General features: G+C 39.0%; 1 protein-coding gene across 7 annotated transcripts in view; it reads right to left on the bottom strand.

The window, feature by feature from the left end:
* Positions 1–411: 411 nt before the first annotated feature.
* dnajc6 (DnaJ (Hsp40) homolog, subfamily C, member 6) overlaps positions 412–13,725 on the bottom strand; it is an 88,710-nt gene continuing 75,396 nt past the window's right edge. For all 7 annotated transcript variants that reach the window (XM_052011625.1, XM_052011623.1, XM_052011622.1 and 4 more), the window contains 3 exons: positions 11,244–11,392; positions 8,549–8,725; positions 412–2,079 (listed from right to left, as the gene is read on the bottom strand). In XM_052011625.1, coding sequence (XP_051867585.1) covers positions 1,978–2,079; positions 8,549–8,725; positions 11,244–11,392 — 428 coding nt within the window. In that variant the 3' untranslated portion in view covers positions 412–1,977. The remainder of the gene's footprint in view (positions 2,080–8,548; positions 8,726–11,243; positions 11,393–13,725) is intronic.

The following is a 13,725-nucleotide window of genomic DNA, read 5'->3' on the forward strand; positions in this document are numbered from 1 at the left end:
TACTTGCACATCAACCATCAAGAGCCATACAAAATGGAACACTGCAGCAAGCACGAAGATATCCAACCAGACAAGATCATTAGAGCCATTTGCTTTGATCATCTCATAGACTATTCCTTGATTTAAAAACTGTATGTAGTACTTGCCACTGTCTTTATGCTTTTGTGGATGGTTTTAATGTTGTGTATATTGTTGTTAGTCAAGGTAACTTTGATTATCACAGAGGAATCTGACTTTCTTTGATTGATTACCATGTACCTCCCTAATTCACTGAAATATTTGGATCTCCACACATCATCCTTTGTTTAAATTCAGATTTTGTTCAAAATACAATTTTTAAAATAATCATCGTTAGAGGAAAAGGTAAAAATTAATTGTATTTGCAGTGCAAATCAAACAGCCAACTTTCCGCAATACACACGTTTATTTCATGTCAATACAGGCAGTATTATGTACAATTTGTAATGAACATAATTTAGAACTTAGACATTTTCTTAATAGTCACATTTCATACAATGACATCAGATGTAACAAACAAAGATCATCATGAATTTAACATTCAATCTACACTTTCTTTACCTTTCCCCACTCACCCCTCCCATTATACCATAGGAACAAGTTATAAATCAAAGTTAATGTGACATTCCATGGACTGTATATTCAGGCATAAAGACTAAATTGTGAAGCTCTTGTACTCTGATCTGCATGATTCACAAAAGTGAATAGACAACAAATCTTTTAAGCTGTTCTGCAATATCACAGACTGCAGAATAAAGCATCTTAAAAAGAAAAATTCAAACAAATTACATGGTGTATACAAACAAAATGGCATATTAAATAAAACATTTGGAATAATGTTCTAGAATTAGGAATTTTCCATTAGATACGAGGATGCATCTGAAAAATGGATTTCTATATTTACAACTGGTGCTCAAAATATAGTCTAGGTCATATTTGCAGCCACTCTTGCCATGACATTCCATGTGCCACTCAGCCTTCATTCACAACTTTCCTCGTTTTAGAATGGTGATCTTCGAGGTTGTCAATACTCTTCCCTTTTTTTTGTTTACTTTGCTTCAGCAAAAGAGCCAAGGAAAGCTTTTGGTTATTTTAGCTTCTACAAAGCAGGAGAAACTATTCCAGTGAAGTACATTTTAAGCATAACTATTTGTCCTATATATTTTCCTCTTGTTGCTATGAAGCTGCCTAAACCCTCACCTTGGCAATGACTCACAACAGCATTATTAATAACTGAAGCTCAATATGCAAGAACCACAAGCACAGTTCCAAACCATTTTGTTTCACAATGCAACATATTTCAACAATCCCAAGTGGCTATTAGGCAAGACACTTAATGAGATTGCCAGTGAGTAATACTGATCAGTACCATCAGGAATTGAATGTATGAGATGATGATTCCAGATGTACCATAAAGCTTGTTGTTTTACCTAGACAAGGTGTTTAATTTTTCTTTACATATACACAGACTCAGTAATGTTACATTGTCCAGCAATTAGTAACAGTAACAACTATGCTAATACACTAATTTCAAATGGTGTGAAATGAAATGAAAAGCAGAACTTCAACATGATAAGTTTCAAATTACATGCAACGTATTTCAGAATAAAGAGTGTAAATATTAAGATTCAGGCAATATGTTACAAATTGCATTGCAAACAAAAGTAGAAAAAAAATCACAGGAGTCAATTCTTACCTTTATCCCCAAAAAAATTCCTGTATTAGTTTTTTTTCCAGTTATCATTTACTTTTAAACAAAACCCCATGTAAAAGGACTTGTTATTGAAACAGGAATTGTTTGGTTGAGTGATATCTACACAATTAATGTAGTAAATGAGTGCCTGTATTCAGATTTACCAAGGGAAGGCAATATACATCAACATTAAAGCAAAAAGGGAACTACACATTCAACACAGTTACAGAGTCAACAGTAAACACAGGCAAATTGTTTGCATTAAATTAGTACAGAGGCTTTTGGCCTTGACTTTCAAATTCTGACCAGGCATCATTCAGTTCCATGAATATCATCTTGGCATATTGTTCATATGGCTGACCTGTAGCCTGTGAAAATGAAATGAAAATGCATACATCAAATGTAGAATGACACTGTAAAAACATAATCAGCCATACATTAGAATGTTATTCCATTTGCTGGATTCTTTTACTTCTAGTTCAATCCAGAACATTAGGCTCAGGCAGATGATTACCCACCAAATTACGATTAGCAAATGATTAGTGATCTTAAACATTCTTCACTGGAAGAAAAATATACAGAATGACAAAATGACATTAGACTCTGACCGTGCCAAGTTCTTCCATTTGCAATACATCCTACATTTTCTTATGATTAAATGTAATCTATTCAATCTTGAGAGAGAAAAAAAAAGTTCTTCAACTTACGTTTGTCTCCAGTCTTATCCCCACAGGTTATTGTCTAAATTCACAATGTTAATTTAGTGACTGTGACTGATTCATTTATTGTTTATAAGGAACATTTGGAAATTTAAGAGATGTGGTGCTATTACAAGTACATCTTCCTTTTCAGCCAAACCAGTTAAATTCCACACATATCACTTGTATGGTTCTAAATCCAAAACACATTTTTAATGTGCCAAGACAAATTCCTTTAAATTGCTGCCTAACAATACTGCAGAAGTACTTTCACCAACTGGACTGCAGTAGCTCAAGAAGAGCTCATCACCACCTAAAGGCAACTAAGGATGAATACCAGCCTTGCCTATGTTCACAGAATTAATTTCTTCTTAATTGTTGGCATCACCACTCTCAAATCCAGGGTCTTCCACAATTCCTGCTGCGGTCAACTAATGCTCAATTCTGATACAGGATAAACACACAAGATAGGCAGAGAAAGCAAATCTATTTGTGGAAGAAGACATTAATTGTCATTTTCTCATGTATGGCTTGCCACATTATAATGAACCCAAACTTGAAGCGAGTTGGAAACTAAAACAGATACCAGTTTAATGACAAGGTATCCTTACACTGACAAGTCTAGATTCCCCTCTGGATGTTTTTTTTCATTGTTAGAGTTCTAGCATCATCTTGGTTATGCTAATCCAAGCCCTCATTAATACATGAATATGCTTTAAGAAATAGAAGTCTCAACATTTTAAGAGAATCAATCCACCGGTGAAGCAGCACAACGCATCACACAAACTTAAGCAATAACCCAATCTCAATAAAAGGATGAGGCAGCATAGCAGAGAAGGTGCCACCAGCACTTCTAAGTGGGCATCAGTGAACTCAAAAGCCTGAGCTAGGCTTATAAAGTCCACAAACACTTTACCTAGAAAATATTTAACACAAGACCACATTCAAAAAGAATCACTTTTGTTGAAACATAAAAGGTAACCAAAACCTTTCTAATATTATTTTCTCAGTAGCAGAATGTCTCAGGTCACAATCTGAGTACCACAAAATGATCCAACATGAACTTTACAGTTCTAATGAAAGATCATCAACCTGAAAAGTTAATTCTGCTTCTTCCAGGAGCTGCTAGGTTTTGACCATTTCTAGCCTTTTCTGTAATTATTATTATATTATTCCATTCCAGAGCACCAAATGTTGGTGACCAATTCATTCTTTCAACAATGAATAATTTACTTTTTTCCATCAATCTTTTATTTCATAAAAATATAGCATCCTCATTTTAATCATGCAGTGCCAGCACATGTAAAAACAGTAACATTAACTTTCCAATATCGTACTTTAGCCTCATCCTCAGCAGAAAACATTCCAATGTGTTGCTCCTGGACTACCATTGTTTCTATACACCTTGACAACTATGCTCTTAAAGCATTGAAAGATGAGTCCCACTTATCTTTTTAGGATCAATTTTGTTCCCAGGAGTAAATAAACAATGTTAGTTATTCATTCGCACTTGCACTTGGCCATAATCTGTTGCTGTGCTTTTGCAGAGCAAATTATTGTCAGTCAAATATTCAAACTATGCAACACCCTTTTCAGGGAGAATTTGCATTAAGGAAAACATCTACACCTCTTTAACCAGATTGAAACACTTAAGTGGGTAGTGGAAAGTTGAAACCTGGATGTGAAAATCAGAACAAAAAATTAAATCACAAAACAGGCATAACAGATTACCAAACTAGAAAATTACAAAATTCCTAATAATTGAAGCCAAAAACAAAACAAATATCAAACTTAATTTTCAAAGCCAGAGAGCTGTTTGATCGCAATCAAGATTTATCAACCTGTTAAAATGGTGCTTAGGCTGGAACAGTTGCCAGTAACTTTATGATGAGTTGAGTCCATATCTTTGATGTCAGTACCAGAACTTTATACTGTTCAATACACCTGAGTAAGGAGCAAGGTTGAGGGGTGCTGTATTCGAAAAACTAATGGAGGAATGCACCTCAATATTCATGTAGGTGGTAATTTCCTAAGAGCAGACAACATAAAGGGAACCTCCTAATCATCACCCACCCTCCAAACCCACACTGATCAATCACAACTCTTCTATGTTGAATATCACTTAGGGGCAGCAAAGGCAGAAACTGCACTATTGATGGGCAATTTCAATATCTATTAAGAGTAAATCAGCAGTAGCACATTACTGGAGGACAGTTATCATATTGAGCCTGAATCTGCTGGTAAAGAAATCAACATAACGAAACAAACTTACCTCATTGTCCTCAAACATATGTGTCACTTATCTACCTATCTGAGATAGCTTCGATAGGAATGATCACTATTGCATACTTATGAAGAGAAAGTTTATAACAGTAATGAGCATTCCTTCCATCAAGACTGCTTGCACCTTCACCATGCACTATAAACTTGCAGAGTACATTTAAGGATCGGTCAAAAATTGGGCAATAATGAAATGTTACAGGTCACCAGCATATCTGTGCATTGCCTTAAATTATGATCTTATGGTGAAGTACATTTTCTTTTCATGAAGCCAAGAAACTAAATTTGGTCCAATAGGAATTCACAAAGGTATGACAGTAGCTGTGCCAGGTATACCTTGGAATTAGATATCCACCTGCTATAGCAATGATATGCTAAATTTTTAAAAACAGAAGGTTATTGACAAAACAAAGCTGTCTTACAATTAACGGAGCAAAGCTCTCAAGCCCTGGCACATCTGCTCAAGAATGGTATATGATCAGCTGCCAATAAATACTGATAGATGAGTTTAATATGTAAAAAGACAGGGCTTTGGAGCCTTAGTTACCAGAGGGAAGGCTGATGTGTTGTGTGTGTTCAGGCAAAATTATAAACTAATCCTACTCAACCTATTATTTCCCAGAGATCCCATGGTTCTAAGTGGCACTAATTGGTATAATCTGTTTTCTATAATAAAGTATCTGACTGGACTGCATACATACTGCTTATGACACACTGGTTATGAGCTGTTTAGTTGCACTAGAGCCAGTTTTTTTCCTTTTACAGCTGTAACATTGGCATCTACTGGACAAAAACTGAAATTACACACATTAATCCTATCCCCATTAACACATGTTCTAATCAAATGCCAAACAGTCATCATCCAATCATCCTTAAAGGGCATCAAGTAACAACTCCTCACTAACACACAGTTTGAACTCCACCAGAATTACTGATATCCAAATCTCAGCACAGCTTGATCCAGACCTAGATGCAAAGGTGAATAACAATCACCTTTGACTGCAAAGCAAAATCAATTGAACATGGTGCTATGGAGCCCTACCATCCCAGAGGTCAAAGTTAAAATTAAACAATTAAAGGACAACCACATGATGCCAAGAGATGACAGTTCCCGAAAAGGCCTGGATAACAGTGCAATACAAATCTAGGCTCACAAAAGCAGGTAAAATTCATAACATGCTAATTGGGAAGAATGATCATCACTAACGAGAGAAAGCCATCCAACCCATTTACCTTCAACTACATCATAGTCGTTGAACCTTCCAGCACTCACATCTCAGGACTTAAATGGTTTAGTCCTTTCAGCACTTTGGCTTTTAGAGCTGGGAAGTCAAAGTGACCCTTCCAAACCATTCCTATATTTACAAAATCATGAATGCTTTAAAACCAAATCACTTATCTAGATTGGTGCAGCCACAGCACTCAAGGGTTGAACTCCATCCAAAATAGAAAATCTGTTGGGTCACTGCACCTCCCCAACCCAATTATCGATGCACTGTGGTTGCAATATGTGCTATCTACATGACACATTGCAGCAACTCATCGAGTTTAATTCAACAGCACAAGAGATTCTGCAGATGCTGGAATCTGGAACAACACACACACACACACAATGTTGGAGGTACTCCGCAGGTCAGGCAGCATCTATGGAGGGAAATAAACAGTCGACGTTTGGGGTCAAGACCCTTCATCAGGACTGGAAAGGAAGAGGGCAGAAGGCAGAATAAGGTGGTCGAGGGAGTGGGAGGAGCACAGGCTGGCAGGTGATAGGTGAGTCCAGGTGAAAGGGGGAAGGTAGGTGGGTGGGGGTGAAAGGGAGTGATGCAAGAAGCTGAGAGGTGATATGTAGAAGAAGCCAAGGGCTGAAGGAGGAAGAATCCAGTAGGAAAGGGCAGTAGGCCATGGAAAAAAGGAGAAAGAGGTGGGGAATAAATGGGCAGGTCACAAGGGTGGGGGAGGAGAAAGAGAAGGGGTGAGGGGGCCGCAGGAATGAGGGAAGACAAAGCTCTTCTTGCATCACTCCCTTTCATTCCCCCCTCCCTTCCCCTTCTCACCCGGACTCGCCTATCACCTGCCAACCTGTACTCCTCCCCCTGCCCAGATCTTCTTATTCTACTTTCTGCCCTCTTCCTTTCCAGTCCTGATGAAGGGTCTTGTCCTGAAACGTCCACTGTTTATTTCCCTCCACAGATGCTGCCCGACCTGCTGAGTTCCTCCAGCAGTTTCTGTGTGTTAATTTAACAGCACTTCTCTCAGTCTCTGCCATCAAGAACAGTAAATGCAATGGTGTTCCCAAAGCATTACGTTCCTTTCCAAGTTACATCTCATCTTGACCAGGATATATATTGCCAGTTCTTTATAGTTGCTGGATTGATATCCCGGAATTCATTGCATTGTCAAAGGAGCATCCAACACATGAATATGCAAGTGCTCCACCATCACATGCACAGAGTAATTAAGGATTAGAAATACACGTAGACACAAGAGACCACAAATACTGGAATCTGGAGTGAAAATAAACTGCTGGACAAAACTCAACAAGTCAAGCAGCATCTGTGGAAGCAAAGGGATGCCCAAAGCAAACTAGAAGAACAAAACCTCATATTTCGACTGGGTAGCCTGCAATGGTATGAACATTGAATTTTCCAACTTCAAGTAACCCACACCTCCTGTGCTCCTTTTTTCCTTCCTTCTGGTTTCCTCCCTCCCCACCATCACCCAGTTTCATTCCCCTCCCCCAAGCTGGTTCCATCTGCCCATCATCCACACACTACACCTTCAGCTCTCTTATCCCCCATCTCCCCATCATTCCTCCCTTATCTGGTTCCACTTATCACCTTCCTTACTTATCAGATTCCAGCATCTGCAACCTCTTGTTTCCACTTGTCACCTTCCAGCTTTTGTCTCTACCTCTAGCCTTCACTCCCTCCCCCTCCCAACCTGGCTCCATCGCCCCACTCCCCCCACACCCCGCGATCCATCACCCACCAGCCAATATCTCCCGACTCCACCCATCCTCCTCATCCACTGGGCTCAATCTGCTCATCATCTCCCTCATCACCTGGTTCTACCTATCACCTGGCAGCCCTTGCCTCACCCTCCCTCTCAACTCTGAATACTGGCAGCCTCCTCTCTACACTCTCAATCCTGAAACAGGGTTTTGACCTGAAATATTGACAATCCCTTTGCCTCCACAAGTGCTGCCTGACCTACTGAGTTCCTCCAACAATTTGTTTTTTTAGCAATACGTGTTCTTTCCACAATTAACTTCAAGCATAGTGACACAGAATGCCATTTCCATCAAGTCATGACTTATGCTTATCAATTTACCATTGCAGAAAGACTTTGGGACAGTTTGTCAGAAGTCTGTTATTGTCAGGCGTACAATTAGTGGGTTGGTAGTAGGCTGCCTTATGCAAACTGTTGCATCTCAAAATTTATGATCCAATTTGAGGTGAAAGGCTAGGTTAATATCCAAACAATAAACTGAAATGTATTTAAACTCAAAAACATACAAAACATGTTAAAGCATTCACAGGGTTTTCAGCAGAAACCAAATCAGCACTCCCACCTTCAATTTCTGTTGAAGGCTGTCAGAGCCATTCTGAAGATAAGGATTCAGGACTATGTTGTCTGGGGTCTATTAACTGCAACGCCCCAACAACTGCTTGCAGGATGCAATGAAATCTTGATTGGCTTTTGTGTTGGTACCAGGTAATTACAGACATGGTGATGAATGCTGGTGAAATTCTGAGCAGTAGGCAAGGACCAATAAGACTTGGCATGATAATGATTCTAATACATTGAAGAGATGGCAAGCATTAACATACTTTAACATTGGCAGGTGGGATGAACTTACTTTATCAGGATGAACGACAAGTACCGCCTTCCGATAGACTTTTTTCACTTGCTCAGGAGTTACTAGATCTGCCATACCAACAGGCTTCCATTTTGTTTCCCCTTCCCATAAAACAGTATGCATTGTTGACAGCAACGCTCGTATATTTCTTTCTTTTCCTTCAATCCAATCCAGTAGCTGAAATTGAAACGATATAATTTATCTTGGCTTGATAAGTATTATATAATAGGAGAAACAGTGGGATAGGTGATGAAATTTAATTGCAGGGACCAGACTTTGTAGTGAAAAACTTTAAAGGGTAAATTATCATTGTATAGAAAGATATTTTGGTTATAAAATATACCAAAATACATTTCTAATCCAGCTTTTTCCTAATTAACAAAATAAATCACTTGTGAATGTTTAGATTTGTGCTGGGGATTTGAACAATTTTCACTTTTAGTACACAAAAGCAACACATATTCAGGATATCCAACAGGATGTTAGATGAAGAATAAAAGAAAACTCATTTTGCTACAAATGATTACCTTAAACACTGCTTCACAAAAATATCCAACAAGAACATAATATACCACTTCCCAAACCAGAAAGCTATGTAACTGTTTGGGTTAAATGACCAATTAATAGGATTTTTATTAAATTGCTCAAAATTGACTGATGCTTTCCTAAATTCATTTTGCACATGTCCCTTCCAAACAGTAATAAAGAAGATTTCATCTCATCATTCTTCATTATATTTGGTTACTTTCCCACTGGGGACAAGACAACATTCCAACAGATTACGTAACCCAATATGTGCTCTAAGATATCTGGGATCTTAATTGAAGCATTATCTTGGTGTACATCTTTGCTTGAGTCCTGACATGAAATCAAGAATCAACAAAGTATAAAAGTCAGAGTTTAGCTGTGATTAAGGCACTTAAAAAACAGTATTTTCTTCATCACTCTTACTATCATAATGTTTATTTATCATTTGTTTAATTAAGACACTAAGTCAAGAGGAAATCTATCTTTTCCTTTGGAGATAAATGAGGATTAAGACCTGAAATTGATCTGAAAAAAAGGGGTGTAGTAATTTCCAATTGCTCTTTGCTAGTCCTTGAACTAAATATGCATTCCCATGCAAATGCATTTATTTTATTTTTGAAAAAGGGAAAATTATTTTTGTCAACCTTTTCTTCATTTTGATCTTGAAGACACAAAGTGGCCATTTAAATGTATCCAAGCAAGCAACAAGGTTTTCAGTTTGCTTTCCTGTAACTGATTTAACCTTCAGAAGCACCATCTTCCTTTTACTCAAATAACTAATCTCATCATTCTCTTCTAAAATACTGGTTAGACTGTCAACCCAGTAGGAGGTACTGAGCATATCTATTCCTTCCCTGCTGTGCCTGTAGTCAAAGCCAGCTATAATACAGTTCCCAAGGGCCAGCTTCAGAACAATTGGGACAAGTTGGTCATCTGTCCTGGAAGGCTGCACAACTCCTAAATACACAAGAAAAGAGGAATAGGCCACCTGGTCCCTTAAGCCTGCAACACCATTTAATATGATCATGGCTGATCCACCCCACACCTCAATTCCTCCTTTGTGCCAGATCCCATGGCCCTCAATTCCCTAACCTTTCATAACATACATCAACCTCCACATTAAATATTTCTAACAAGCTAGTTTCCACTACTTTCTGGAGCAGATCATTGCAAAGATTCACTACACTCAGCGAGAAGAAATTTCAACATACCTCAGTTTTAAATGAGCAGCCCCTTGTCTTGAACCTATATCCCCTCGTTCGAGACTCTCCCACAAGTGAAGACATCTTACATCTACCTTGTCAAGCCCTCTTAGGATCTTGTATGTTTCAATACATCATCTTTCATTCTTCTAAATGCCACAGAATACAGACCAACCTGTTTAGTCTCTCTTGATAGGACAAACTGTCATTGCAGGAATTAGCCTGGTGAATCTCCTTTGGACTGCCTCTGTTGCTACTATATACTTTTAGGTAAAGACTAAAACTGTGTGCAATAGTCCATATGTGGCCTTACCAACATCCTGTACAATTGAAGACAAACTTAACTACTTCTAAATTCCAATTCCTTTGCAATAAGTGTCAAAATGCCATCTGCTCTCTTGACTACTTGCTGTACCTGGCTGCTAACTTTTTGTGATTCACGGACAGCACCTAGATCTTACTGTTCTTCAGTCATGTGCAGTCTCTTTCAATTTAGATTTTGATCTGTCTTTTGATTCATCTTACATAAGTGCGTGACCTCACACTTCCCCACATTAAGCTCAATTTGTCAAGTTTTCACCCACTCAATTAATGTATCTGCGTCCTGCTGCACAGTAACAATATCCTCTTCACAACTTGCCCTTCCACATATTTTCAAACTTAGATACCTTGCATTCTGCCCCTCCTCTAGGTCATTACTAGTAAATAATTAAGAGTCAAGAACTGATCCCTGGGATACTCCACTAGTTACGTCCTTCCAGCCTAAAAAGATCCACTTATTCCAATACTGTTTTCTATGTATAACCAATTTTCAATCCATACAAAACACACTTCCTTCCATATCATGAACTCAAAATCCAAGAAAGCATAGCATTTTACTTTAGTAAATTACTGTTTTCTACAAGTTAAACAAAATATGAAATTTCTTCTCTTCTATTGATAATCTAGTTAAAAATGCAGCTCGCCTTCAATTTCTCCGGATCCATGTCTTTAGCCATTTCTTCCTTTCTCATTTCAGATATCGTCTTTGGGCCTCTCTTCTCCTTCTGGGAAGCAAACCCTTGGCTTGACAGTAAGTCCTCAAAGTTACTGTCTGCAACTTTTGGCCGGGTTCCTAAAATAAATTGGAAAATCTTTACCACAGGTCATGAAGTTTGAGTTGGGTGAGTTAGAACAGCAAGATGATCCATCAATTAAAAGACAGATCATTTAGAACTGTCCCTATTAGCATAACCAGCATCTTTTAATTCAAATAAATGCCAGTATTACATTATTTAAGGAGAACCACAATCACAACAATGATCTTTACTAAATTAGAGCAAGATCACTTCAGTATGTTGCACTAGTCTATGAATGGGATACGTCCAAAGTGGACTCATCTTCCAGATGTGCAACTACAGACAGAATTTTAAGAAAATTTTTTTAAAAATCATTAACAGTTCTGCTTCGAGCTAGATGGAACCTTTGGAAACTAGAAAAAACTGTTCTTGACAAATACAAATACATTGGAATTCTTTCTCTGATGAGAAAAACAAATGCCAAGTTTGTTAACATTCTGCAACTAAAGGAGTTAAGTGGAAGCCAAGAAACATATTGAACAACAGGTCTTACCTCAGTATTTGGAGACAAAGATGGAGTAACATATTTGCAATGCAACATAAATTATGCTTAAGAGTAACTGTATAATAAATCAAAGTGAAATTTCTCTCTTACCCCACCCCCCGCCCCCCCCAACTCCCTGGATTCCTTTATTGAATGCATTGCTAGGTTACAGCCCACCATGTCACCCTAACCCCAGCAATATCTTTCATACCAAAGCCTTGACGGTAAAGTCAATTTGCCGGTGGGCATCACAGATGATCAAAATATGCAAGCACATTCTATGTGATATCCTTGGGCAGAAGCCAGGAACAGAAAATGTGCTTGTTTTTTCCCTACCTTCCCAACCTAAAGACATTGATATTATTGCAAAAGCCCTACTACCTTCCCTAGTGAACAATTTGATCCTTTCCTATCTTATGTCACATTCCCTAGGATCAAGAACTGCTATTTATATTGTTCATTATGAGGAGGCTGAGAAGTTGGTGCAGGAGGGAGGGTTTTAGATTTTTGGATCATGAGGATCTCTTCTGGGGAAGGTGGGACCTTTACAGAGAGGACGGGTTACACCCGAACTTGAGGGAGGCCAATATCCTTGTGGCCAGGTTTGCTAGGGTGGTTCAGGAGGGTTTAAACTAGATTGCGAGGGGGAAGGCAACCAAAGGAGTAGGTCAGAGGAAGAAGGGGATGGGGAAAAGTCAGATCTGACAGGTAGAGAGGCTTTGAGGATGGAGGGGCAGAGTACAGACTATAAAAGTAGTAAGGTGGATGGGCTGAAGTGCATGTACTTGAATGCCAGAAGCATCAGGAATGAAGGGAGATGAACTGAGAGCTTGGATAAGTACATGGGACTACGATATTGTGGCTATCACAGAGACATGGCTGACATTGGGGCAGGAATGGATATTGAATATTCCTGGTTTTCAGTGTTTTAAAAGGGATGGGGGGGGGAGAGAGAGAAAGAGGAGGAGGGATGGCGATACTGGTCCAGGACACAGTTACAGCTGCAGAAAGGGTAGATAATGTAGAAGGATCCTCTCCAGAGTCAATATGGGTGGAAGTTAGGAATAAGAAAGGGGCAGTTACCCTTCTAGGAGTATTCTATAGGCCCCCCGGTAGCAGTAGGGATACTGAGGAGCAGATTGGGAGGCATTTTTGGAAAGATGCGAAAATAACAGGGTTATTATAATGGGAGACTTCAACTATCTAAATATTGATTGGCACCTACTAGACGGGGCGCAATTTGTTAAGTGTGTCCAGGATGGATTCATGACACAGTATGTTGACAGGCCGACTAGAGGGAATGCCATATTAGATCTAGTTTTAGGTAATGAACTGGGTCAGGTGACAGATCTATCAGTGGGTGAGCATTTGGGGGGCAGTGACCATTGCTCCATAACCTATAGAATTGTCATGGACAGGGATAGGAGCAAAGAGGACGGGAAGATATTTAATTGGGGGAAGGTGAATTATGAGGCTACAAGGCGAGAACTTGGGAGGGTAAATTGGGGTGACATTTTTGAAGAGAAATGTACTATGGAGATGTGGTCGATGTTCAGGGATCTTTTGCAGGATGTTAGGGATAAATTTGTCCCAGTGAGGCAGAGAAGGAATGGTAGGGTGAAGAAACTGTGGGTGACAAGAGAGGTGGAACAACTAGTTAGGAAGAAGAGGGTAGCATACATAAGGTGTAAGCAGCAAGGATCTGACAGGGCTCATGAGGAATATAGAGTAGCAAGGAAGGAGCTTAAGAAAGGGCTGAGGAGAGCGAGAAGGGGACATGAAAAGGCTTTGGCAAGCAGGGTTAAGGAGAATCTCAAGGCTTTTTTCTCGTATGTAAAGAGCAGA

This window comes from Pristis pectinata, chromosome 3 (assembly GCF_009764475.1).
Source record: "Pristis pectinata isolate sPriPec2 chromosome 3, sPriPec2.1.pri, whole genome shotgun sequence".
NCBI lineage: Eukaryota > Metazoa > Chordata > Chondrichthyes > Rhinopristiformes > Pristidae > Pristis > Pristis pectinata.